The 26,496-nt window shown below is 48.0% G+C and overlaps 1 protein-coding gene across 1 annotated transcript in view; it reads right to left on the bottom strand.

Annotated features, from left to right (window-relative positions):
• The window catches only part of ADCK1 (aarF domain containing kinase 1), a 143,590-nt gene that overhangs the window by 62,599 nt on the left and 54,495 nt on the right, over window positions 1-26,496 (bottom strand). Inside the window, exon 4 of the mRNA XM_052646781.1 lies at window positions 12,224-12,427. Coding sequence (XP_052502741.1) covers window positions 12,224-12,427 — 204 coding nt within the window. The remainder of the gene's footprint in view (window positions 1-12,223; window positions 12,428-26,496) is intronic.

The raw sequence follows: 26,496 nt of genomic DNA, 5'->3' as shown, positions 1-26,496 counted from the left end.
AAGCCGCTCAGTCGCGTCTGACTCTTTGCGACCCTGTACAGTCCATGGAATTCTCCAGCCCAGAATACTGAAGTGGGTAGCCTTTCCCTTCTCCAGGGGATCTTCCTAACCCAGGGATCGAACCAGATCCTCCTGCATTGCAGGCAGATTCTTTACCAGCTGAGCCACAAGGGAAGCCTAAGAATTCTGGAGTGGGTAGCCTATCCCTTCTCCAGGGATCTTCCCAACCCCAGGAATCAAACCCAGGTCTTGCACACTGCAGGGGGATTCTTTACCAGCTGAGCCACAAGGGAAGCCTAAGAATTCTGGAGTGGGTAGCCTATCCCTTCTCCAGCAGATCTTCCTGACCCAGGAATCGAACTGGGGTTTCCTGCATTGCAGACAGATTCTTTACCAACTGAGCCCTGCATTTCTCCTGCATCAGCCCCACAGCTGAGCACTTCATTCTTCTCTAATTACGCCCCCTGTGGAGTGTTCTGTCTGCCTGGTTTTGGGGGTGTGGGAAGGAGGGATGTGGCTTTGACACTTTCTGTATCCTCCATAGCGCTGACACAGAGCTAAGAGCTTATCAGTCACTCAACAAACCTGTATTTTCTGAGCAAGCAAAGTATCAGGCCGTGAGTGGGGCCACCATGAGCTGAGGCTCTCTCTTCACAGAACAGCTTGGGCACGGCAGCTCAGCAGAGGATGTGGGCATCCCTACATGCCAGATGCCAGGGACGGGGACCACCCCAAGCCTGGCCTGTGGGCTGAGGGCGAACTGGTGAGCAAACGGGTAGAATCGCCTCAAACCACAGATGGGGCTGACGGAAGGATACAAAGAACAGAATCTTATCCCCTTGGGGGGTGAACTTAGGGACGTCCAGCCTCCTCGAAGTCCACAGGGTACTCCACAGTCCCAAGCCGGGTGGAAGCTACCTGAGGCCCTCTGGGTTTTACTGAGAACAAGAATGGCCTTGTTTCCCATGCCAGCCCCCTCCTTCCGGGCACAAAGCTTCCAGCCCCGAACAGAGAGTCCAGGAGGATGAGCCCTGGGTCAGGGGTCGGGAGACCTGGGTTCCACTCCTGCCTTTACCACCAAGCAGCTGTGCCACTCTGGGCAAGCTACTTCCCGTCTCTGAGCTTCAGTTTCCTCACCTGCAAAAAAAAAAAAAAACAGGCTTGGACAAGATGATTTCAAAACCCATATAACCCATGAGTTAGTGACACTCTGGGATAACCGCTGTTATCTGTTAACCGCTGCCTCTGGTCAGTGAGGGCTCAATGAGAAGATACAGCATTTGTCAAACCCCAGGAAGATCCGAGCACCCAGGTGAGAGGCTGGGTGCTCCACCCCACACACGACAACCACAGCTAACAGCTTCTGGGACTCACGATAAGCTGGGTGCTGCACGTTAGATGGTCTAGCTTTCAATCCTCGTCACAGCCCTATTAATGCAAAGGTTCTATTATCATTCCTGTTTACAGATGAGGAAACTAAAGCTCAGGGGAAAAAAAAAAAAAAACCAATGAGGGACTTCCCTGGTGGGCCTAGGGCTAAGACTCTGAGCTCCCAACGCAGGGGACCCAGGTTCCATCCCTGGTCAGGGAACTAGATCCCGCATGCTGCAACTAAGACTAGGTGCAGCCAAATAAATGAATGAAATAAATAGATTTTTTTTTAAAAAGAAAGAACTAACAATACAGTGAGAATATGATAGATTCAGGGTCTGGGCAAGGCCTGCTGAATCCAGAGCCTGTTTTATTAACCTTTATGCCATGCTGCCTCAGAAATGATCATTTTGCTCCTTCTAGAAGCCAAACCCTGGCCTCCCATCAGCCCATCATTCAAATAGCCTCAGACACACCCTCATACAGCACTCTACAGGCTTGTACAGGAACGTCCCAGGGGACAGTGGGACCAAGACCGAGGCGGGCTGAGCTGGTCTCCCTGAGAACCCCAGGCCCCGCAACCCCGAGCCATGATGCCCTGCCTCCAATGGAGTGTCTCGGCACATGTTATAACCCATTGTTAAGCACCTTCTGTGTGCTGGGCATGGACAGCGTCCTGAGGAAACCCCAAGACGAGGGGGAAGGGACCTGCCATCCCGGGAACATAAACTGCCCTCTGAGACAACCAGACCACCAGGCTGAAAGAGAAGGCCAGCCTGTTCAAGGGGACAGGGGCATCTGAAAGCTCAGAAGTCAACCCAACCACATTACAACACTTACTATGTGCAGAGCCCACACTAGGCCCCACTAGGGATTCAAAATGGGGAGGCAACCAATCTTAACACAACAGACAACTGCCTAAGAGCAGCAACGGAGGGGGGAAACACAAAGAGCCATTAATCCTGACTGGGGGGGTACCTGGGGAGGCCCGGGGGACCACTTCAGCAGACGCTGTGCCTTGGTTTCCCAGCTGTGAAGTGAGTGATACCAGTACCCATCTCAGAGGGTTCTAGTGAGAAATGAGTTGATCCGTGTGAAAGTTTAAAGCAATGCCTGACAGGCACTCACAGTGTGTGTGCATGTCTGTCTGTGTCCATCTGTGTGTGTCAAAGGCATCCACACTGTGTGTGTGTGTCTGTGTCTGTGTCTGTGTGTCCATCTGTGCGTATGTCAATGTGTGTGTCTGTGTGTGTCCGTGTCTGTGTGTGTCTGCATGTTTCTCTGTGTGTCCATCTGTGTGTCTGCATGTCTGTGTGTCCATCTGTGTCTCTGTGTGTGTCCATCTGGGTGTGTGTCTGTGTGTGTCCATCTGTGTCTATGTGTGTGTGTCTGCATGTTTCTGTGTGTCCATCTGTGCGTGTGTCTCTGTGTGTGTCTGCATGTCTGTGTGTCCATCTGTGTCTCTGTGTGTATCCATCTGTGTGTGTTCATCTGTGTCTGTGCGTGTCTGTCTACATGTCTCTGTGTGTGTGCCCATCTGTGTCTATGTGTGTGTGTCTACGTGTCTGTGTGTGTGTGTGGTGTTGCTGTTGTCGCAGCGGCGGCGGTGGTGGTGAGAGTGGGAGCTTGGAGGAGGAGAAAGCCTGAGGACCACGGAGGGCCGAGAGGGCGGGCCTCAGGAGCAGAGGCTGGCCGAGCAGTCAGGGCGCCTGTGTGAGGCTGCGGAGGACGGAGGACGTGGGCGCGGGGAGGCGCCCCGCTGCCGGGGCCTCGGTGCACAGGCGGGAGGGGCCCACCGAGGCGGACGGGCGCCCCCGCCCAGGGGAGGGCCGCGGGCCCGGGGCCGGCCCAGCACCGGCGGGAGAGCAGGCGGTGCCTCGGTCCCCGGGACTAAGGGCATCCGTCCGCTGACAGGCACGCTGCCCGCCATCCATCTCCCGCTCGTTAAATTACCATTTTATGGCCCAACTCTCTCTCCCATAATTGATAAAAATCTCCTTTGGATGTTCGGCATTATTCGGGGGAAAAATGTTTTTCTATTTTTCATTATGTTTTTTAATATAAACGTGTTTTTATTGAGAGCTGCTGGGAAGGCTGGAGGAGCCCAAGGCGGCGGGGAGGGTCGTCTCCCCCTCGGCACACCCGGTCCTGCCCGCACTCCAGCGCCTTCTGCTCCCCTCCCAGAACATTCCGGCCGTAGCCGGGGGGAGGCGGGGCGCTGTCTGGGGAGACAAGGAACCAGACGCCAAAACAAACTCCAAGGCTATGCAGAAGACCAAGAGAAGCAGGTCTACAGACAGCTGAAGCCCTCGACGTGTTCCCCAGCTCCAGGCCAGCAGGGCAGCCCTAGGGGTGGTATAAAGGGCGAGCCCACCCTGGCCCGGCCCTGAGCCGGGGTGTATGAGAACCAGGCAGGAGCCCCCCAACCCCGAGGGCGGGGACCCCCAGGGGCTGACGCAGAGGAGAGCTCCATCAAAAGTATGAGGGAAGTCAGAGACACACAGGGAGGAGTTGGGTCGGCCTTGGAAAGAAGGCAGCGGGGAACACGGGACTACAGAGGCGGCTGTCATCGAGGAGGAAAGCTTTCACAGGCCCCAGGGCAGGCGCAATTCCCCTGCAGCCTGTCCCCTACGCTGTTCTCCAGCCCCAGTTCAACCAAGGGCATGTTCATCACTCATCCCATACCCAACTCCTCCAGGACAAGGGAAGTTGAGTCCAGCTGCCATCCTTCAGGTGAGGCGGGCACAAGGGGTCCTAGTGAGAGAGTCAACTCCTAGGCAGGTTGATGAGAAGTCCGGGGTCCCTGAGGAGGAGAGAGGGGTCTGGGGCTCTCAAGGAGGAGGAAAGGACACACTTTTTTTTTTTCCTATACATTCCTTAGTCTGAGTCACATAAAACAGTTTTTCTTCTTTAAGCCTGGAACTGATGATTACACAACTCAGTTTAAACTCTGTACTAGGGATTATATAACAATGTATCCTGCTTGAGGATAGTTTCTCCTTCCTGAAAACCTTCTGACTAATCCTGATCTCTTCAGTCAGCTCAGTTCAGTCTCTCAGTTGTGTCTGACTCTTTGTGACCACATGGACTGCAGCACACCAGACCTCCCTGTCCATCACTAACTCCCGGAGTTTACTCAAACCCATGTCCATTGAGTCGGTGATGCCATCCAACCATCTCATCCTCTGTCGTTCCCTCCTCCTCCTGCCCTCAATCTTTCCCAGCATCAGGATCTTTTCAAATGAGTCAGCTCTGCACATCAGGTGGCCAAAGTATTGGAGTTTCAGCTTCAACATCAGTCCTTCCAATGAACACTCAGGACTGATCTCCTTTAGGATGAACTGGTTGGATCACCTTGCAGTCCAAGGGACTCTCAAGAGTTTTTTCCAACACCACAGTTCAAAAGCATCAATTCTTCGGCGCTCAGCCTGATATCTTAGAATGTATATTATGGGAGTGGGTCTGGTAGGATCTTTCGATTGTTAAGTTCTAACCCTGTTATCCTAAAATATAAGTGTGGGAGTGGGTCTGGTAAAATTCTTTTGATTTACTGTAATAACCAATTAAAAAAGGATATAGCTCCCTTGCTCACATTAGCGAGGGGGGCACGCCCCCCTTCCGATGTCTGTGTCAGAAGCTTTCTCTGTCCCTTTTTCACTTTAATAAAACTCTGCTACACAAAAGCTCTGGAGTGATCAAGCCTGGTCCCTGGTCCCGAAGCTAAATCTTCTTCTTCGGAGATCGCGAATCCAACATCGTTCACCGTCAGCTATCACTAGACACAACACAGCCACCAGCAACCTGACCCCCGGCACCCATGGCTCTATCTCATCTGTGGAGTCAGTCCAAGACCACACCGCAGGCGCTGCTGAGTAGCCTCAGGAAAGTGCCCAGTGAGCCGCTGGCAGCCTCCCAGGGCGGAGGGAGGCTCTCAAGAAGCCTGGGGGACAGGCTCCAAGGCAGCCTGCGGGAGGCTTCTACCAGTGAGGGCTGCGGCTGGCCAGTAGATGGAACACTGGGTACCAATGGGAGGGGAGAGGGAGGGAAAGGCCGATTCTTCTAGCAAAATAGCATCAGGGACAGAGAACCATAATCTTGTATCAGAAAACATGGTTAAAGACCCAACTCCACCGTTTCAAGTCCCTCAGGACCTTGGTTCCTCACACACCAAAAGCATCCAGCTCAACACAGGAATGGTGGCTAATGTTTGCTGGCCGCCTGCTCTGTGCCAGGCGTGGGCTCCATGCTCCACGTTCACTGATTCATTTCATCCCTGCAGCAAGCCGAGGAGGCAAGGTACCATTATTAACTCCATTGTACTAAAGAGGAACCTGAGGGACAGAGAAGATAAGTTGCTCATCTGAGGTCGTGAGGTTGCTCACTCGTATCCGAATCTTTGCAACCCCATGGACTGCAGCCTACCAGGCTCCCCTGTCCATGGGATTTTCCAGGCAAGAATGCTGGAGTGCGTTGCCATTGCCTTCTCCAGGAGATCTTCCCAACCCAGGGATTGAACCCAGGTCTCCCACATTGTAGGCAAACGCTTTATCATCTGAGCCACCAGGAAGTCCTGGTCATGAGGCCAATAAAGTCAACAGGCAGTTTCTGGCTCCTGCCCACCTCAAAGGCTCAATATAAGAGTCTGATGGCCACGTGAAAGCAAGACCCAGCTGGGGTGCCTTGTCCTCGTTCTCACAAAGTTCTCCGCACGCCAGCAGAGGTCGTGTGTGCAAACGTGCAGAAATGATAAGGGTCACCCCAGAGTTGGCCACTCCCTCTGCAAGTCCCCTCCCCCGGCGCCGAGCCCGCCCGAGCCCCAGCCCCAGTCTCTGCGCTGTGCCCACCTGGGGCTCCGCTCACCAGGAACCTCTCACACGGGCCAAGAGCGCTCTGCCCTCACCTCCCCGTCTGCTTTTGCCTCCGCTGCTCCTCCTGTCAGCAGGGCCTTCTCTCTGCCACCCCCACCAAGCTCGATAAACGAATGATGTTCTTGGGAGCAGGGATTCCTTCTCTCCTTTCTGAACTTTTGCTGACACCTGAAACGCCACCCTCCACCTATATCTGTAGGTGCGTGTGAAACAATGAGGGGTGCGTTTTCCCAACTGAATTGCAGTGGTTCTCGTCTGCATTCTCACAGCCACTCGGGTCAGATGGTCTCTCAGAAACACTTGAGCACTTGTCCCTGGGTGCCACGAGGGGGTTACAAAATCGGGTCAAGTCTAGAAACCCCACCCCACAGAAGCTCAGGGGAGAAAAGACTGATAAAATGTGTTTCGGAGGACAGAAGCCAAACCCCAAGCCTTCAGCACCAGCACAAACATGGCCCCTCAAAAGGTGTTTCTGAGCTCCGGCCCCTGAACTCATTTACTTCCATTTTTTCATCGAGTTCCAGAGTTGGAAAGAACATCATCTGATACAGCTATGTTCCAGGACAACAGAAGAAACTGGATCACTCACTGAAATGTATTATAAGCAGACTGGACTTGTCCATGTGTGTTCCGGGACTGGGGAGGGATGTGTGTGTGTGTGTGTGTGTGTGTGTGTGTGTGTGTGTGTGTGTGCAACCAAAGATAACTGTACCAGTGCAGCTGAGAATTCCCTTACCTCTTCCTGAGTCCCACTGTAACTCCTGTCCCCAAGCTCTCCGCCCACGTCAAACCTCCAGCCTCACCTCCCCAACCCGTGAAAGATGACCTCATCTCCCATGTTACTAAGGCAATTCAGCTCCACTCCATCCCTCTTTGTTGAGTCCCTCTCCAAGCCCTCCTATTTCAGGCTCACCTTATGAAAAGAACATCCAAAGACCTTTCGTAACGTAACCTCAGCCCCGCTTTACACCTCGGCCGCTCTAGTCACCAGCCTGAACTGCCTCTACCAATCAACAAGACTATTCACCAAGCACTCCCTCCCTGCATTTACTGCTTTCCACTGCCTGCATCTTCGGCCCAGTTCATTAACTGGTGACCCCTTCCTCCAACCTCCACCTCCCCCAACCCCACCCATCCTTGAGAACCTAGATGAGACACCACGGGCTTCAGAAAGCTTCCACCCACCCAAATGTAATCTCTCTCTCCCCCGCCATCTCTCCCCTCTCCCCACAGGACCAGGTATTACAGCAATGGGTGTACCTCCTGATGACCCTAGACTACACAGGCCAGAAGGAAGGTTTTACCCACTTTGCCTGTAGCTACAACTTCCAGCTCTGTACCTTTCCCCCTAAGTACCAGCTGTTTAGACAACAGACAGAATGAAAAAAAAAATATATATATATATATATAGGATAGTGAAGGAAAAGGTGTTGAACCACAGAACTGAATGCTGTTAGAGCCTACAGGGGCCTTAGAGAACTCCTACTCCAAATGAAGAAGCTGTAGGATGCCATGGTGGTCAGCACGGAGAATCCGGCCAGGTCCTCCAGCATAGCGCCAAGAGCTCCTGAGACCCAGAGTGGTCAACAGTCTCGTAACTTAAGCTTGCGTCTGCCCCCTTCAGGGTGCAGAGCTGTCAGCCCAGGCTAGCTCCACAGCAGGGACCACGCCCAGGAGTAGAAAGAACCAGAGTCTCATCCAGCCGTCAGGGCTCCCCTCCGTAAGGAAGGACCGAAGGACTTCAACAGCCCTCCCTGACGCTCAAGCTCAGGCGCCATCTGCTGGTCAGGATCAGCACTGCGCCTGGACCCGCCTCCCCAAGGGCTGTCAGGAGACCAAGGCCGAGACCAACCCCAAACCCACTCCAGATCCAAGTCACTTTGCAGACAGCAGCAATGACTCCACCTCCTAGAGCTCTGACTGCTGACTGCTCAACCTATTGTGCAATACATAAGCCTAACATTCAAAATAAAAGGAAAAAATTAAGCTTCTTTTTGGTAATGATAGAAACTCCTAAGGCACAGACACAAAAAAGTGATTCCTTAAGGGTTTCTGCCAAACAGAAGTTCTGCTACAGGGGAGACAAAGCACTGGCCAGATCCGAAGATCTGAGGCCTCGTCCCACCCCTCACGTGCTATCCCTTAGCTACATGGTCCCCCCACTAGCAGCACCCCACCTCCCGAAAGAGGCCAGTCCCTACGCCGGGAATAGGATCACTTCACCTGCCCTTACCTCGACACTGACGGCACTGCCTGCTGTCCAGGGATGTGAACTGATCTAACACCAAACGTACATCACGGAGTCCAGAAGAGCTGCATCCTCACCTCACGCCCCACGCTGGGGACCTCCCCTCAGGGCCAGCCCTATCCCCCAGGGACAGGGATCAGTCTGAGAGCGCTAAGGGCTCTGCTCACGAGGCAGACACAGAGCCAGTCAGGGCAGGCTGGGGCACAGCAGCCTCCAGCTCCTCTCTGGCCACCCCCCTCCTCTCGTGGGTGTGAGATTTAGGGGCAGCCACGTGACCGATCTTTGGGGCTTCCCTGGTGGCTCAGTGGTAAAGAATCCACCTGCCAATGCAGGAGACACGGGTTCCATCCCTGGGTCGGGAAGACCCCCCTGGAAAAGGAAATGGCAACCCACTTAAGTAGTCTTGCCTGGAAAAACCACGGACAGAGGAGCCTGGCGGGGCCGCAAAGAGCAACCGAGCAACTGAACACGCGTGCAGCCTTTGAGCTCCAAGTGACCTCAGGGTCCACCCGAGGACTCGCACCTAGAAAGAAGACAGTGATGCACGGCAGACTCGGCTTCCTTTAACCGCTCCTGGAACCAGGGATGAAATGGAGGGTCCCGCGGCAGGCGTGGTACCGGCTCAAACATCTTCCTGGGTGGGCGGAGGGGGAGGTGGCGGGGAGGGCTGCCCCCCAAGAAACATCAGGGGAGGGGCTGGGGGAGGAGGGAAGGGCAGAGTGAGTGACTTTCCCCGCCCTGACTCCCCCACACCCACCTACCCTGCTTCCCACACGCTGAAAAAGTGTGTCACCGGGAACAAATGCCATCCTCCCTGGAGAGAGGGGGAGGAAGGGGTGAGGCAAGACTTTGACTGCGTGTCTGTGCCGGGGTAAGAACCTCGAGGCTTCTGAGCTTCCCAGCCAGGAGGGGCGCCCCCTCCAAACCATGGCCTTGACATTAGTCTCCCTCTCAGCTGGCTCAAGATCAGCTCTGGGGCAGGAGACACAGGCCACCATGCTCAGGATGGCTTGGCTGGGGGGTTGCTAAGACAAGGGGCCGTGAAGAAGCAGGCAGCGTCTCCCAACCCCAGACACCCTGCAGCCGGCTGGGTGGGCGGGCACACCATGACTGCTGATGCCCTGAGCTTCCCGTCTCGCTCCACCCTGGCCTGGAAGAAAGCCGCTGCCCTGCTCTCACCTCCCCCTCCAGCTCCAAGGGTTAAGCTGCTGCCTTCTCTCTCTGCCTCCGCCCCCGCTGAGCTGCCACAGTGCCCAGCAATGGTGCACTTCACACTGCTATTACAGTGACTTATTTAGTGTTCATCTGGGGGTGCCTCAATGCTGTAGGAAGCAGGAGGCCAACCGTCTTCGCAAGAAGCACGGACACGCGAGGGCTGAGCCACGCCGCTGCCGTCCCCTCGGCCTGCGGCCCCGCCGTCCTCACCCCGCTCTGCCCAGCCTGTGGCCTGCTCCTGACTCAGCCCTAAATCAGGTCTGCTCTTCACTCAATCTTCCACCCCCGCCCCATCCCCTTGGAGGAGATGTTCCTCCATAGGAAGTAAGGCCACAGAGGTGTCTATGCTCAGAACCATTATACCAAATAAATTCTCACGCTGCTGAGAAAGTTCTAGGACCTACAGCAGATTTCCCAACCTGGGGATCTGGCCAAAGGGACTGAGAACCCCCAGGGAATTTGACTTCGGAGGCCAGTGGGATTCGATTACAGAACTTACACAGGACTGGGGAGACAGGCTCTTGGAGGGCACAAACAAAAAAAACTTGTGGGCACCAGGACCCAGAAGAAAGGAGCCCTCCTGTGTGATCCAGTGCCCACCCCTCTCCCCGAGAGTCAGATAATGGGGCCAGGCCAGGCCAGGCCATCAGTGAAGAGTGGGACATCTCTGGAGGGATGCCAGGCATGTGATGCCAGCTCTACATTAAGGGACCGACAGTCAGGGCCAACTGCACGCAGATCAGCAGGAACGGAACTGAGCTTTATGAACCTCTGCCCCAACTCTCTGCCTGGCTCGCACTGGCCGAAAGAAACTGTCACCGATCAGTCATTGGTTCATTAAACAAACACCCGCGCCCCCGACACACCATGTACTATTCTGGAACTGCAGACAGGAATAAAAGGACCACCGTGGTGTTCATCCCCAGACTTCACAACTTGTGGTGAAACCACCTAGACACAACTAACCAACCCACGAGAAGCACAAGCGGAGGGAGCAAAGGTGTGCAGAGGGTCAGAGAAGACTTCACGGGAGACCTGGGATTTGGCCAGGACCCCCAGCATCTGGCACAGTGCCTGGCATTTGGTAGATAGACAGACAGATGAGCCAGTGGCCTAGGAACACAAGGAATGACTGACAGGGAGAGGGTGGGGTAAAGAGAGTCCAGGCAGATGGAGACCATGGCAAGCTGAAAGTGGACGGGGTGGACCTCGAAAGCTCAGCTAAAGATTTTATTTGGGGAAATTGGGAAGTATCAGAGGTAATAAAATAATTTCAGGAAAGGTGTCAGCTGATCTAGGCTTGACATTTAAGATTATTTTGCTCAGAAAAATCCTAGAAGATCCAAAGGATTCTCTCTCTAACAGGAGAACTGCTGGGACTTACCTGGTGGACCAGGGGCTAACACTCCATACTTCTAATGCAGAGGGTATGGGTTTGATCCCTGGTTAGGGAACTAAGATCCCATATGCTCTACTTCATAGACCAAAAAAAAAATTTTTTTTAATTAAGAAAGGGAAAAAAGAAATACAAATAATTTCTTTAAAAAAGGAGAATTTCAAATGTAGTAATAGGTGAAGAGAGAAAAGCTTTACTGAACAGAGTTCTCGTAGGTACCATGAAATTCTAACACATAGTCTGTAAGCCTGGGCCTGCTCTGTAGATCCTTGCAGATGGCTGTTCCAACCACCCCCGCCCCAGAATCACGATGAGCGGATCAGGCCAACAGGGATCCACACCACTGGGCCCAGTCTGGGTTCCACACATCCCGCAGGTCACTGGCGTGAGTCCAAAGGAGCATGACCAGGGCCACGTACAGAATGGCCCTCAGCCCCTTTGTCTGTGGCTCCAGGGTCAGAATGAAGATCAGGAACGTTTGAGGAAGCAGGCATCAGCCCTTAGGAGGAAGCACTTATTATAATTAGAAATGACTGAGAATAGAACAGACCACATCAGGCAGCCCTTAAAAGAATAAGCTTCCTGTCACTGGAGGAAATCAAGCAGAGGCCCAGTGATGTCCCGGAAGTCACTGCATTGAATGATTAGGACAGCTCACTGATAGAGCAGGGCACCGGAACCATGTACTAACAGTCCCCTTGGACGCTTTACCTGATCACTCTAAGCCTCCATCCCTCATCCACCAAACAGGCTTATTGATAGTACGTGTCTTGTAGGTTTGTCATAAGGACTAAATGAAATAACATGTGGGAAACAACAGAGTTTGGAGCACCTAGTAAACTCTCAACAACTGACAGCAACTGTTAGATTGGGGTATATGAATTGTACTAGGTTACAGGTCAAAAACAGTCTAAACATATCAACTATTTTATATGGTCCAAGTAATATTTTTTACTGAGGGCCACTCACATTTCTTCTAACCTCCCTGATTTCACACTGAAAGTTTCCATGCTCCCCACCTCTGTTGGATCCCCAGGGCCTGGGGCCAAGCCAAGAACTCTGCAGGGTCTTTCTGGAAACACACTGTACAGGAAGGGACCCACCCCTCCAAGTAGAGGCGGGTACCTCTTTGCCCAGGTCCTCGCGGATGACCTGGCGGACTTCCTTCATGCTGCTCTGCGGGGCCTGGCTGTGTAGCACCTTCAGCGTGCTGGTGTACTCCTCCGGCAGCAGGTAGTCCAGAGCCCCCAGGTGCTGGCCCACCTTGATGAACGTGCCCCGGTTGGCACAGCAGAGCTCACAGAGGCGCCTGGCAGAGCGGAGGTGCACCTGCAGGGAGACAGAGGGGGCCAGAAAGGCGTGAGTGCTCACTGCCCACTGGGCGCTCTTCTCTTTTCCTGCTCGCTCTGCTTGGACACCCTGCTTCACCCCCCAGTGCACCTGTATGTGCATGTGCACACACACCATCAATCACCTTCAGTCTCCTGGTACACACACACACCCCCCATCATTCACCTTCAGTCTCCTGGTACACACACACACACCCCCCATCATTCACCTTTAGTCTCCTGGTACACACACACAGACACTCCATCATTCACCTTCAGTCTCCTGGTACACACACACACAGATCCCATCATTCACCTTCAGTCTCCTGGTACACACACACACACCCCCCATCATTCACCTTCAGTCTCCTGGTACACACACACACACCCCATCATTCACCTTCAGTCTCCTGGTACACACACACACACCCCATCATTCACCTTCAGTCTCCTGGTACACACACACCCCCCCCATCATTCACCTTCAGTCTCCTGGTACACACACACACAGACACTCCATCATTCACCTTCAGTCTCCTGGTACACACACACACACCCCATCATTCACCTTCAGTCTCCTGGTACACACACACAGACACTCCATCATTCACCTTCAGTCTCCTGGTACACACACACACAGATCCCATCATTCACCTTCAGTCTCCTGGTACACACACACCCCCCATCATTCACCTTCAGTCTCCTGGTACACACACACACAGACACTCCATCATTCACCTTCAGTCTCCTGGTACACACACACACACCATCATTCACCTTCAGTCTCCTGGTACACACACACACACATACACACACCATCATTCACCTTCAGTCTTCTGATACCCAGACCAGTCAATTTCAACCTCCAACTGCAGCCAGCCTCCAGACACGGCCCAACGTGGCCCGACACTTCTGATCGCCTTTCCTTCAAAACTTACCTGGTCTGAGTCCCACTCCCACGGAAACAAGCATGTGTAAGGTTTTCAACCAGTTCTGATCCACTTATAATTCATTCAAGGATATGCTAAGTTCACACATTTGCCACCCACCCTCAGCCATACTAATGATACTGTCTGTTTGTTTAGAGGTCTACAATTTTCAAAGATGCTGAAGTCATTATTTTTTTAATCCTTCCAGCAATTTAGGGAGGCAAGTACAGGTATCTTTAAGGATAAGAAACTCAGATGTTTTGATTATAAAGAAAAAGCTAATAAATGGCAAAGGAAGGTCTAGAAAGCACTTCAATCCTAGGGCTCTTTAACTCAGCAGGGGTCTGAGTTTAGCAGGGGTCTCCTGTTAACTGGAAGAAAACTTTACAGTGGGGCATTAGGCACATAGAGTGGGCAGCAGGCCAGGCGGTACAAGACAGGCCAGCCTTAACTCACCGCCTGATGCCCACCTATCCCTCTGGAGTGGGATGTGGCCCCCACGCACCCCCAGGCTGCACATCCCCAGTCACCACCCCAACTCTGCTGAGGATCTTGGAATTTTGAGGGTCCTGCCTTTCTGGAGCTATAGTTCCTGAGCAGGATGGAGCCACGGGCACAAACAGAAGACAAGGGAGGCCCAGGGCTCTGTGGGAACCTGGTACCCTCTTCCTCCCATAAGTCAACCAGGAGAGTGAATATTTATGATGGACTTATGCGAGAGTTGGACTGTGAAGAACGCTGAGTGCCGAAGAATTGATGCTTTTGAACTGTGATGTTGGAGAAGACTCTTGAGAGTCCCTTGGACTGCAAGGAGATCCAACCAGTCCATTCTAAAGGAGATCAGCCCTGGGATTTCTTTGGAAGGAATGATGCTAAAGCTGAAACTCCAGTACTTTGGCCACCTCATGCGAAGAGTTGACTCATTGGAAAAGACTCTGATGCTGGGAGGGATTGGGGGCAGGAGGAGAAGGGGACAACAGAGGATGAGATGGCTGGATGGCATCACCGACTCAATGGACGTGAGTTTGAGTGAACTCTGGGAGATGGTGATGGACAGGGAGGCCTGGCGTGCTGCGATTCATGGGGTTGCAGAGAGTCGGGCACGACTGAGCGACTGAACTGAACTGATGCTCTCAAGTGCTACGAAGGATGCTGACATAATTAAGAGAGTGTTGGAGGCAAGAAACCAGGTGAAGAGTTAAATAACGGTAGGCAACAAAGACGGAAGAAACGTTCAAAGATTCTACATGATTAGTTGCCAAGTGAACCGCATAGAAAACTGTTCCCTTAAGACTTAAAAAGAGAATACTGCAGCCCCAAATACCCTGGTCCCAGCAGCCAGGGAGCCCACCTACCCACTCCATCTATAGCAAAGGGATGCCCTGGACCCCAGGCACTCGGAGGCTATCCTTAGGCCCTGCCAACCCACCCTTCCTTGCCACATGCTGTGATACTGCAGTGACCCTGTGCCATTTCTCCTGGGTCTGATGGGTCACTATTAGGCTTGGTCAACAGCGGGGCTGGGGGGCGGGAGTGGACACTGCAAGACCGCAGCGGCACAAGGAGGCGCCCTACCATCCCCACTGGGCGGCTTCCAGCTCATCAGCCAGTGGGACAGGGGTTTGAGGGGGACCCCTCCGGTGGCCCTCATGGACCAGCCCACCCTCACTACCTAGTGGGCCCCTTCTGTGGACCAGCTCAGGCCCATACACTCCAGCAAGTGCTCTGACCGCCCAGCAGGCAGCTCCCACACACTAGTTCTAGGTCGTCCTCTACAAATCTCTCTGCCACAGGGCAGGCTGTGACAGGGCCCATGCCTCCTTGTCTCCAGGGCAGCCTGGGATCCCGGCCTTGGAGGGCCCCAGTCAAGACTTCAGGTCTGTTCTTGCTCACCACCCTGATCCTAGCGGGAGCAGGTGCTTTACGCACTTACTACCTCTGTCGCCTTAGATTCTCCTACTACTGCTTTAGGAGTTAACTACCTTTCCTAATTAATACGTTTTGACATTTAAATTACAAATATGGGGACGTCTCTGGTGGCCCAGTGGCTGAGACTCCAAGATTCCCACGCAAGGGGCCTGGGTTCAATCCCTCGTCGGGGAACCAGATCCCATATACCACAACTGAAAGATCTCACGTGCTGCAGTTAAGACCCAGCGCAGCCAAATACATAATTATTGGGACTTCCCTGGGTGCCCCAGTGATTGGGATTCAGCCTTCCAATGCACAGGACACAGGTTCAGTCCCTGGTCAGGGGTCTAGATTCCACATGCTGTGTGGTGCAGCCAATAATTAAATAAAAATTTTAAATAAATAAATATTTTTTAATAAAATAAATTACAGGTAGGACTGGTCCCTGGCTGATACAACCCCTGCAATTGAATGTGAATAGATTAGGATTAAAAAGGAGAGCATTTCAGGTCAAGAGAACAACACAACACCTCTGTGTGTGTGTGTGAGTGTGAGTGTGTGTGTGTGTGTGTGTGAGTGTGTGTGTGTGTGTGTGTGTGTGTGTGTGTATAAGACCTGCTCCACCATTTTTTATAGACTAGACTCACATCTGCATTTCTCTCAGCTACTGGAAGAACTCAGAAAGCATTAGCCTCACACCAACAAGGCCTTCTACCAGGGAGCAGAGCCGGGGCTCTGTTGCCTCCCTCCTGTGTCCTGAGCCAGTCCCAGGTAGGGTGTCTCCTGGCACAAAGTAAAGGTCACCTTCAGACTGTCTGGGCAATGCAGGGAGCCCTCTCTGGTCACACAAGCCCAGGAAGGCTGGTCTACCTCCGACTCACTGGTTACCTGGCACACCAGCCATTGGGAACAGAGACCGCATGTGTCCCTTGTAGACTCTGTACCCCAGGGCAAGCCATGATGAGCTGTAAGTGTAGACTGATGACAACCACGGGTCATACACACACAAAACCATCATCCATGCAACTGAATCAGCATCCACTGCAAATGGCTCCCATATTTCAACCAGCATCTTAAATAAACACACACACACAGTAATATGGGGATGAGGGATATTCCACTCACCAAAACAATGTAAATGCTCTTTGAAGGACAAAAGACAGAAATGCTGAATAACAGAGCAGGCATTCTGATCTCCAGGGTCCCTTTCCAGCTCAGCTCCTACAGTTCTATTGTCCCTTAGGATCAGAAGGCAGGGCTCATTCAGAATTTCAAGAAACTGCTGGCTTAGTGCAAAGTCCCTCTTTGAGCATTCATCTCCTGCTTGCTGGTGACTTGGGACGGAGGACCGCCCTTCTCCTGCTCACTGAGCATCTCTGCTTCTGGGATCTGTAATAATAAATCTTGTGACTCTATTTCCTCCGGGTGGATGTGTTTAAACCGCACCTTCAATCAAAACACCCCAGTGAGTTTCACTTCCCCAGTGGGAGCTTGGATGCCAAGAGAGCTGTCTGTGGACCCCGTGTGGGTGGCTTGTGCCCCCCACTCAGCAGGTCATAATCTGCACATTCTTAATTGAATACACCAGCGCTGGCTTCTCAACACACGTTACTGCCCTAATCACTGCACACCCATTTGCTCACTGGCCCCGAGGCCTGCTCTTACCCAGCCCCTGGTTTCATGAGCTGGTTGGGTGTGTGTCGCTGCAGCGTGTCCTCATTGCAGAGTTCCCACACTCCCGGTTCCATTCCTGCCAAAACAGGGCAGGAACAGCTGGCACCATCTCTCTGCCCCTCCTCCAACTTCGTTTTCACTCCCAGCTCAATAACTTGCCTTATGATGATCTCATTACCAATAACCTTGTTGTAATGAGCTTTAATCTGCCTCATATTAATTAAAAGCATTGTCATTAGCCAGCTTGGGTTGGGATTTGGGGGGAGGGGGGAGTGGACAGTGAATAGCTAATAAAATCAACTCAGTACTGATTAATTATTGATTAGGAGGGATGGAGCAAAGGCCCAAGGAGGGCAATCCTTTACTCATGCCTAAATCCCGAAGAGTAGGGAAGAAAAGTACCAAAGCCAGCCTGAATCAGTAGGGCTCCCCCATCAGAACTGGGCAATTGGGCAGTATCTGCAATGGGGTTTTGGGATTTGATTGTGAGACACAGATGAAAGAGACAGATACACATACAACCCCACACATCATAGGAAGAGACGGTACAAGAGAAGGTCACAGACAGGCCCCAAAGCACACAAGCCTCTTGACAGATTCTTCCAATCAAAGACTCAACACCCAAAGGAAATGCACTGACAAGCAAACAGTGTTATCTCTGGGGAGTGAGGTTACAAGAGTACTTTTCTTTATAGGTCTCTCTGTATTTCTCAAATTTCCTAAAACTAATATTTATTATATCAATAATAGAGGAGAATTTTTTTAAAAAAATATTCTCTTCTTCAACATCTTCTAGAAATAGAAGTCCAGCCCCAAATTCTCTACCACACAGACTGGACCAGCTCGGTGAAGAATCCAGCACTGTTTCTCCAATTTTGCAGGGTGCTATGATCCACATGTGTATTTTTCATCATGAAAATGGAATTGCAACTCCCCCTTCATCCCCAAGAAATCAAGCCAGGATGGTCTCCAAAGTCTCTTTTCTGGATGTCACCCTTTGTTTTAAGCTTTTAATGAACAAAGTAAAACTCATCATGTCTTGTGGCGGCGGGGGATGGAGGGGGGAAAACAAGTTGCAGTTTTTAAAAGTTTTGAAGAAGCTTGACCACAGATTTAATCCTACCCCTTAGCAGCATCCTCTGTCCCTCCTCTGACTGACTACCTGTCAGGTAGATCCTGGTTAAACTGCAACTCTAAACTTGAAGTTGCTGAAGCCACAATCTTGATGTCATCCTTAACATCTCTTTCCAAACGGGGGCCAAAATTACCTTCCTCGTCTGAAGTAATAAAAACTGGACATCAGGAAAGGAAGGGGAGTGATTCCTGAGAGATGCGAGGCATACACAGTGAACCTATGGTTGCCCGAATTCACAGCAGTGAGGGTTTCCAGGCCACAGCGCAGGGAAAGGGGAGCCAGGCAGCACCCAGAAGACTCTGAGCTGAAGACACAGAGCTGAGAGTCCAGGAAGGCCACAGCAGCTAGAGTTCACAGGGCAGAGTACTGGAGAGCAGAGAGCCATACGAAAAAGGAACTCTGAAGAGCTGCCTACGGTCTGCCTCATGTATCTGGTTGAGTAACAGTCAGCATATACACACAAGAAAACTACATGAGCCAGAAAGATAATAACCACGAAAGACTAGGGTTAACAGTACCCTGTGTGTCCATATAGGTCCATTTCCACTAGCTGGACTAGAAAATCTCACAATTCTTGAGGCATTTGCTATAATACCCAGAAGGGAATATCCCAAACTAAACACCATTCCATTCCCAAGCAATAAATACTAAAAGACTTGAAAAAAATCACACTGGCTCCAAGTAACTTAACTGTGTCCCAGAACAAAGCTTTAGAACATTTATAAAAATACAAATATATCTAGTACCCAAAAAGACAAAATTGCAATGTCTAGCACCTAATAAAATATTTACCAGGTATTTGAAGAAACAGAAAAATACAACACATTATGAGAAAGAAAAAAAATCAATCAATCAAAACCAACTCAAAACTGAAACCTGTATTAATAAAAGAGGACGATTGTTATAACCGTATTTCATATGTTCAAAATGTCATGTCAATGTATGGCAAAACCAATACAGTATTGTAAAGTAAAATAAAATAAAAATAAAAATTAAAAAAAATTTATTAAAAAAAAAAACAAAATGTTAAGCAGAGGCAGGGACAATATTAAAAAAAAGAATGAGATCCAAATGAAACTCCTAGAGACTGTAATTTTTTATATGAAAAATACTCTGGATGATGCTTCCCTGGTGGTTCAGTGGTTAAGTCTCTGTACTTCCACTGCAGGGGGATGCAGGTTCTATCCCACATGCCTTGCAACACTCCCCATCAAAAAAATACGCTGGGTAGGATAAATGGATGATTAGACATTGTAGAAGCAAGGTTAGTGAACCTCAGTTCTGTTCAGTAGAGTCACTCAGTCGTGTCCGACTCCTTGCGACCCCATGAACTGCAGCACGCCAGGCCTCCCTGTCCATCACCAACTCCCGGGCTTCACTCAGAGTTGCGTCCATTGAGTCAGTGACGCCATCTAGCCATCTCATCCTCAGTCGTCCCCTTCTCCTCCTGCCCCCAATCCCTCCCAGCATCAAAGTCTTCTCCAGTGAGTCAACTCTTCACATGAGGTGGCCAAAGTACTGGAGTTTCAGCTTTAGCATCATTCCTTCCAAAGAAATCCCAGGGTTGATCTCCTTCAGAATGGACTGGTTGGATCTCCTTGCAGTCCAAGGGACTCTCAAGAGTCTTCTCCAACACCACAGTTCAAACGCATCAATTCTTCGGCCCTCAGCCTTCTTCACAGTCCAACTCTCACATCCATACATGACTACTGGAAAAAACATAGCCTTGACTAGATGGACCTTAGTCGGCAAAGTAATGTCTCTGCTCTTGAATATACTATCTAGGTTGCTCATAACTTTTCTTCCAAGGAGTAAGCGTCTTTTAATTTCATGGCTGCAATTACCACCTGCAGTGATTTTGGAGCCCCAGAAAATAAAGTCTGACACTGTTTCCACTGTTTCCCCATCTATTTCCCATGAAGTGATGGGACCGGATGCCATGATCTTCGTTTTCTGAATGTTGCGCTTTAAGCCAACTTTTTCGCTCTCCTCTTTCACTTTCATCAAGAGGCTTTTTAGTTCCTCTTCACTTTCTGCCACAAGGGTGGTGTCATCTGCATATCTGAGGTTATTGATATTTCTCCCAGCAATCTTGATTCCAGCTTGTGTTTCTTCCAGTCCAGTGTTTCTCATGATGTACTCTGCATAGAAGTTAAATAAGCACGGTGACAATGTACAGCCTTGACGTACTCCTTTTCCTATTTGGAACCAGTCTGTTGTTCCATATCCAGTTCTAACTGTTGCTTCCTGCATACAGATTTCTCAAGAGGCAGGTCAGGTGGTCTGGTATTCCCATCTCTTTCAGAATTTTCCACAGTTTATTGTGATCCACACAGTCAAAGGCTTTGGCATACTCAATAAAGCAGAAAGAGATGTTTTTCTGAAACTCTCTTGCTTTTTCCATGATCCAGAGGATGTTGGCAATTTGATCTCTGGTTCCTCTGCCTTTTCTAAAACCAGCTTGAACATCAGGAAGTTCATGGTTCACGTATTGCTGAAGCCTAGCTTGGAGAATTTTGAGCATTACTTTACTAGCTCAAGTCCTAGTAATAGAAACTATTCAAAATGAAACAAAAATAAAAAAACTTTAATGAAAAGAGCAGCAGTGATCTATGGGACAACTTCATGCAATCTTATAAACATTGGAATGCTGGAATCCCCAAAAGAGAGGTCAGGGAGAGAATGGGAGAAAAAATACTTAAAGAAATAATACCTGAAATTTTTCAAATTTGATTTTTAAAAAATTATAAACCAATAGATCCAAGAATCTCAATAAGCCCCAAGCATAAGAAAGAAAGAAAACTGCATAATGAACTTGTTCAAAATCAGTGATTAAGAGAAAATCCTGAAAGTATCCAGAGGAAAAAAGACACATTATAGAGAAAGGAACAAAGATAAGAATGGCAGCAGATCTCTCGCTGGGAACAATATAAGCAGAAGTTAGTGGAGGAACATCTCTGAAAGCACTGAAAGAAAACCTGGAATTCTATACCCAGCAAAAACATCTCTTAAAACCAAAGGTAAACTAAAAGCTCTTTAAGACGTATAAAAGCTGATAGAATTCATCTCCCTACACAACAAGAAATGTTAAAAGATATCCTTCAGGCAGAAGGAAAATGATACCAGAAATAAGTATGAATCTACTGATATATAAAGGAACAAAGAGACCAGAAATAGAAACTTCATAGATGAAGGTACAAGACTTTTTTTTTAGTACATAAATAGTATAATATGAACTTTATAGCATATGTAAAAGCAAAATGTATTACAATAGCATAAAGGCTGGAAAGAAAGAAATTAAAGTATATTATTATAAGATTCTTTACATTACTCTGTGAAGTAGTACAATGTCACTTGTATGTAGACTATGACAAGTTAAAGATGTATGCCATAAACTGATGCAATCACTAAAATAATAAAAAGAATTCTAGTTCATAAGCCAACAAAGGAGACAAAAATGCAACTGTGAAAAAAATTCAATCCAAAAGAAGGCATGAGAGAAAACAAATAAAGCATAAATAGGACAAGTAGAAAACAAGTAACAAGGTGAAAGATGTAAATCTAACCATGTCAATAATCTCATCAAATATAAGTGGTCTCAGTTCAGTTCAGTCCAGTCGCTCAGTCGTGTCCAACTCTCTACGACCCCATGAATCGCAGCATGCCAGGCCTCCCTGTCCATCACCAACCCCCGGAGTTCACTCAGACTCAAAACCATCGCGTCAGTGATGCCATCCAGCCATCTCCTCCTCTGTTGTCCCCTTCTCCTCCGGCCCCCAATCCCTCCCAGCATCAGAGTCTTTTCCAGTGAGTCAACTCTTCGCATGAGGTGGTCTAAACACCCAAATTAAAAGTCAGAGATTGTCAAACTGGACAAAAAAGAAAGAGTCAAGTATATGTTATCTATAAGAAACTGTCCTCTTAATATTAAAACACAAACAGGTTAAATGAAAAGGATGGAAAAGGATATACCATGCCAATATCCATTAAAATAAAGCTGGAATGACTATGTATGTAACAGACAAAGAAACTCTGACTCAAGATGGTGTCAGAGCTGAAGGACACCACTTAAGGAAGAAATATTGTTCTTCCAGAAAACTGAAGATAGAATACCTCCTAATCCATTCTATGAAACCAATGTAATGCCAATATCAAAACAAGACAGAAAATATAAGGGGGAGAAAGAAGCTATATACCAATATCCATAGTGAACACAGATGCAAAAATTCTTTTTTTAAAAAAAGTGTTAGTGAATTGAGCCCAATTTATAAATAGGTTCTGTTCTTATTACAACCTATCATATAGTGCACAATTTTGATTCGTCTCCCTACAGGCAACATTAATTTTGATGGTTATCCACCTAACCTTCTCACTTATTTGTTTTCTTTTTATAATTAAGTACTGTATGGGGAAGTCATTTCAAATTATATAAATAGCCAGTTCTTTACTGAAATTTCAATTTATTCATTTGTTTATTTATATCAGTATGGACTCATGGATTTCTAAATTTTTTCAGTGGATCATAACTCATTACTCTCATTGTTTCACAGCCTCACTGAGATACTCTGACACAATAAACTACACATATGTAAAATGTATGACCTGATAATTTTGACATATGCATACACTTATGAATCCATCACCATAATCAAGCTAGTTAAACATATCCATCACCCCCAAAAGCTTTGATTTCCCTTGATAATTCCAGTCCCATCCCTCCACATACCTCCCATCTCCAGAAAACCACTCATCTGCTTTCTATCAGTATAGCCTAGAATTTTGTAGAGTTTTATATAAGTGGAATCACATGTTTTTTTTTACCTAGTCTTTTTCCCTCAACACAATTTTTCTGAGATCCATCATGTTCTTACATGTATCAACAGTTTATTCTTTTTTTCTTACTGAGTAGTATTCCATTGAATAAATACGTTAATATCACAATTTCTTTACTTATTCATCAGCTGATATACATTTGGGTGGTTTCCAGTTTTGAAGTACAAATAAAGCTGTTCTAAATATTCATGTTCAAGTCTTTGTGCAGACATGCTTTCATACAGGCAAATACTTAGGAATGTAGTGGTCAAAATGTATGGCAGGGAATGCTTAACTTTTTAAGAAATTAAACTGTTTTTAAAAGTGGTTGTACCATGTTACATTCTCACCAACAGTGTATGAGAGTTCCTCCACATTCTCCCAATGCTCGGCATAATGTCTTTTGCATTTTAGTCATTCTAAATGCAAAAAAGCAAAATGGCTGTCTGGGGAGCCCTTACAAATAGCTGTGAAAAGAAGAGAGGCGAAAAGCAAAGGAGAAAAGGAAAGATAGAAGCATCTGAATGCAGAGTTCCAAAGAACAGCAAGAAGAGATAAGAAAGCCTTCTTCAGCGATCAATGCAAAGAAATAGAGGAAAACAACAGAATGGGAAAGACTAGAGATCTCTTCAAGAAAATTAGAGATACCAAGGGAACATTTCATGCAAAGATGGGCTCGATAAAGGACAGAAATGGTATGGACCTAACAGAAGCAGAAGATATTAAGAAGAGGTGGCAAGAATACATGGAAGAAGTGTACAAAAAAGATCTTCACGACCCAGATAATCATGATGATGTGATCACTAATCTAGAGCCAGACATCTTGGAATGTGAAGTCATGTGGGCCTTAGAAAGCATCACTACGAACAAAGCCAGTAGAGGTGATGGAATTCCAGTTGAGCTCTTTCAAATCCTGAAAGATGATGCTGTGAAAGTGCTGCACTCAATATGCCAACAAATTTGGAAAACTCAGCAGTGGGCACAGGACTGGAAAAGGGCAGTTTTGATTCCAATCCCAAAGAAAGGCAACGCCAAAGAATGCTCAAACTACCGCACAATTGCACTCATCTCACATGCTAGTAAAGTAATGCTCAAAATTCTCCAAGCTAGGCTTCAGGAATACGTGAACCATGAACTTCTGATGTTCCAGCTGGTTTTCAAAATGGCAGAGGAACCAGAGATCAAATTGCCAACATCTGCTGGATCATTGAAAAAGCAAGAGAGTTCCAGAAAAACATCTCTTTCTGCTTGATTGAGTATGCCAAAGCCTTTGACTGTGTGGATCACAATAAACTGTGGAAAATTCTGAAAGAGATGGGAATACCAGACCACCTGACCTGCCTCTTGAGAAATCTGTATGCAGGTCAGGAAGCAATAGTTAGAACTGGACATGGAACAACAGACTGGTTCCAAATAGGAAAAGGAGTACGTCAAGGCTGTATATTGTCACCCTGCTTATTTCACTTCTATGCAGAGTACATCATGAGAAACACTGGACTGGAAGAAACACAAGCTGGAATCAAGATTGCTGGGAGAAATATCAATAACCTCAGATATGCAGAGGACACCACCCTTGTGGCAGAAAGTGAAGAGGAACTAAAAAGCCTCTTGATGAAAGTGAAAGAGGAGAGAGAAAAAGTTGGCTTAAAGCTCTACATTCAGAAAACGAAGATCATGGCATCCGGTCCCATCACTTCATGGGAAATAGATGGGGAAACAGTGGAAACAGTGTCAGACTTTATTTTTGGGGGCTCCAAAATCACTGCAGATGGTGACTGCAGCCATGAAATTAAAAGACGCTTACTCCTTGGAAGAAAAGTTATGACCAACCTAGATAGCATATTCAAGAGCAGAGACATTACTTTGCCGACTAAGGTCCGTCTAGTCAAGGCTATAGTTTTTCCTGTGGTCATGTATGGATGTGAGAGTTGGACTGTGAAGAAGGCTGAGTGCCGAAGAATTGATGCTTTTGAACTGTGGTGTTGGAGAAGACTCTTGAGAGTCCCTTGGACTGCAAGGAGATCCAACCAGTCCATTCTGAAGGAGATCAGCCCTGGGATTTCTTTGGAAGGAATGATGCTGAAGCTGAAACTCCATTACTTTGGCCACCTCATGTGAAGAGTTAACTCATTGGAAAAGACTCTGATGCTGGGTGGGATTGGGGGCAGGAGGAGAAGGGGACGACCGAGGATGAGATGGCTGGATGGCATCACGGACTCGATTGACGTGAGTCTGAGTGAACTCCGGGAGATGGTGATGGACAGGGAGGCCTGGCGTGCTGCAATTCATAGGGTCGCAAAGAGTCGGACACGACTAAGCGACTGAACTGAACTGAACATATGTGCAATTGTATTTCATTATGGTTTAAATTTGTATTTCCCTAAGACTAATGATGTTGAAAATCTTTTCATGTGTTTACTTGCCATCTCTGTATCTTCTTTGGTGAAATGTCCATCTTTAGTCCATTTTTAATGAATTGTTTGTTTTCTTATTATTTGGTTATAGGCATTCTGTATACATTCCATACACAAGTACTTTATCAAATAAATGACTTGCAAGTACTTTCTCCCAGTCTGTGGCTTATCTTTCCTTTAACATTTTTCCAAAAAGAAATTTTTTTATTTTAATGAAGTAAAGTTTGCCACTTTTTCCTTCATGGATCATGCTTTTGGTATTGTATCTAAGAAAATCTTTGCATAACTCAAATTATAACTATTTTCCCCTATGTTGCCTTCTAAGAATGTCCAATTTTCAGGTTTTACATTTGGTTGTGTGATCTATTTGGAAGCCATGTTTCTACCTGGTGTGACATACGGATCAAAGTTCAGTTTTGCACATGAATATCTAACTGTTTCAGCACTGTTTGTTGAAAAGATACACCTTTCTACACTGAATTGCCTTTTCACCATTGAAAAAAAAATTCACTGTTCATATTATGTGTGGGTCTATTTCTGGTTCATTTAATCTGTTCCCTAGATTATTTTGTCTATCTTTACACCAATACCACACTATTTTGATTACTATACGTTTATAGTAAGTCTTGAAATCAGATAATTTTAGTCCTCAACTTTGTTCTCCTTTTTCAGTGTTATTTTCTAGAACTGACTCTAAAACCCTCTGCATTCTTATATAAACTAGGGAATCAGCCTGTCAATTTCTATTTTAAAAGCCTGCTGGGATTTTGATTGGGATAGTTATGAATCTAAGCTCCAGGAGTTGGTGATGAACAGGGAAGCCTGGTGTGCTGCAGTCCATGGGGTCGCAAAGAGTCGGACACGACTGAGCGACTGAACTGAACTGAAATTTATTTGGGGAAAATAGGCATCTTAACAATACTGAGTCTTCCAACCCATGAACATGATTGCTATTGTTCAGTCACTAAGTGGTGTCTGACTCCTTGCAACCCCTTGGACTTGCAGCACGTCAGGCTTCTCTGTCCTACATCATGAACACAATATATTTCTCTATTTATTTCTCTCTAATTTCTCTCAGCAATGTTTAAATTCATATATATCATTTCAGGAATTCCTCCTAAGTAAATAATCTAGGACATAGGCAAACCCCTATGAACAGAGACATTCAGCACAGTGCCAATTAGAACAGAAAAAC

The sequence above is a fragment of the Budorcas taxicolor genome, chromosome 10 (genome assembly GCF_023091745.1).
Source record: "Budorcas taxicolor isolate Tak-1 chromosome 10, Takin1.1, whole genome shotgun sequence".
NCBI classification, from domain to species: domain Eukaryota; kingdom Metazoa; phylum Chordata; class Mammalia; order Artiodactyla; family Bovidae; genus Budorcas; species Budorcas taxicolor.
Note: the sequence above shows the minus strand (reverse complement) of the source record. Positions and strands in the feature narration are given on the sequence as shown.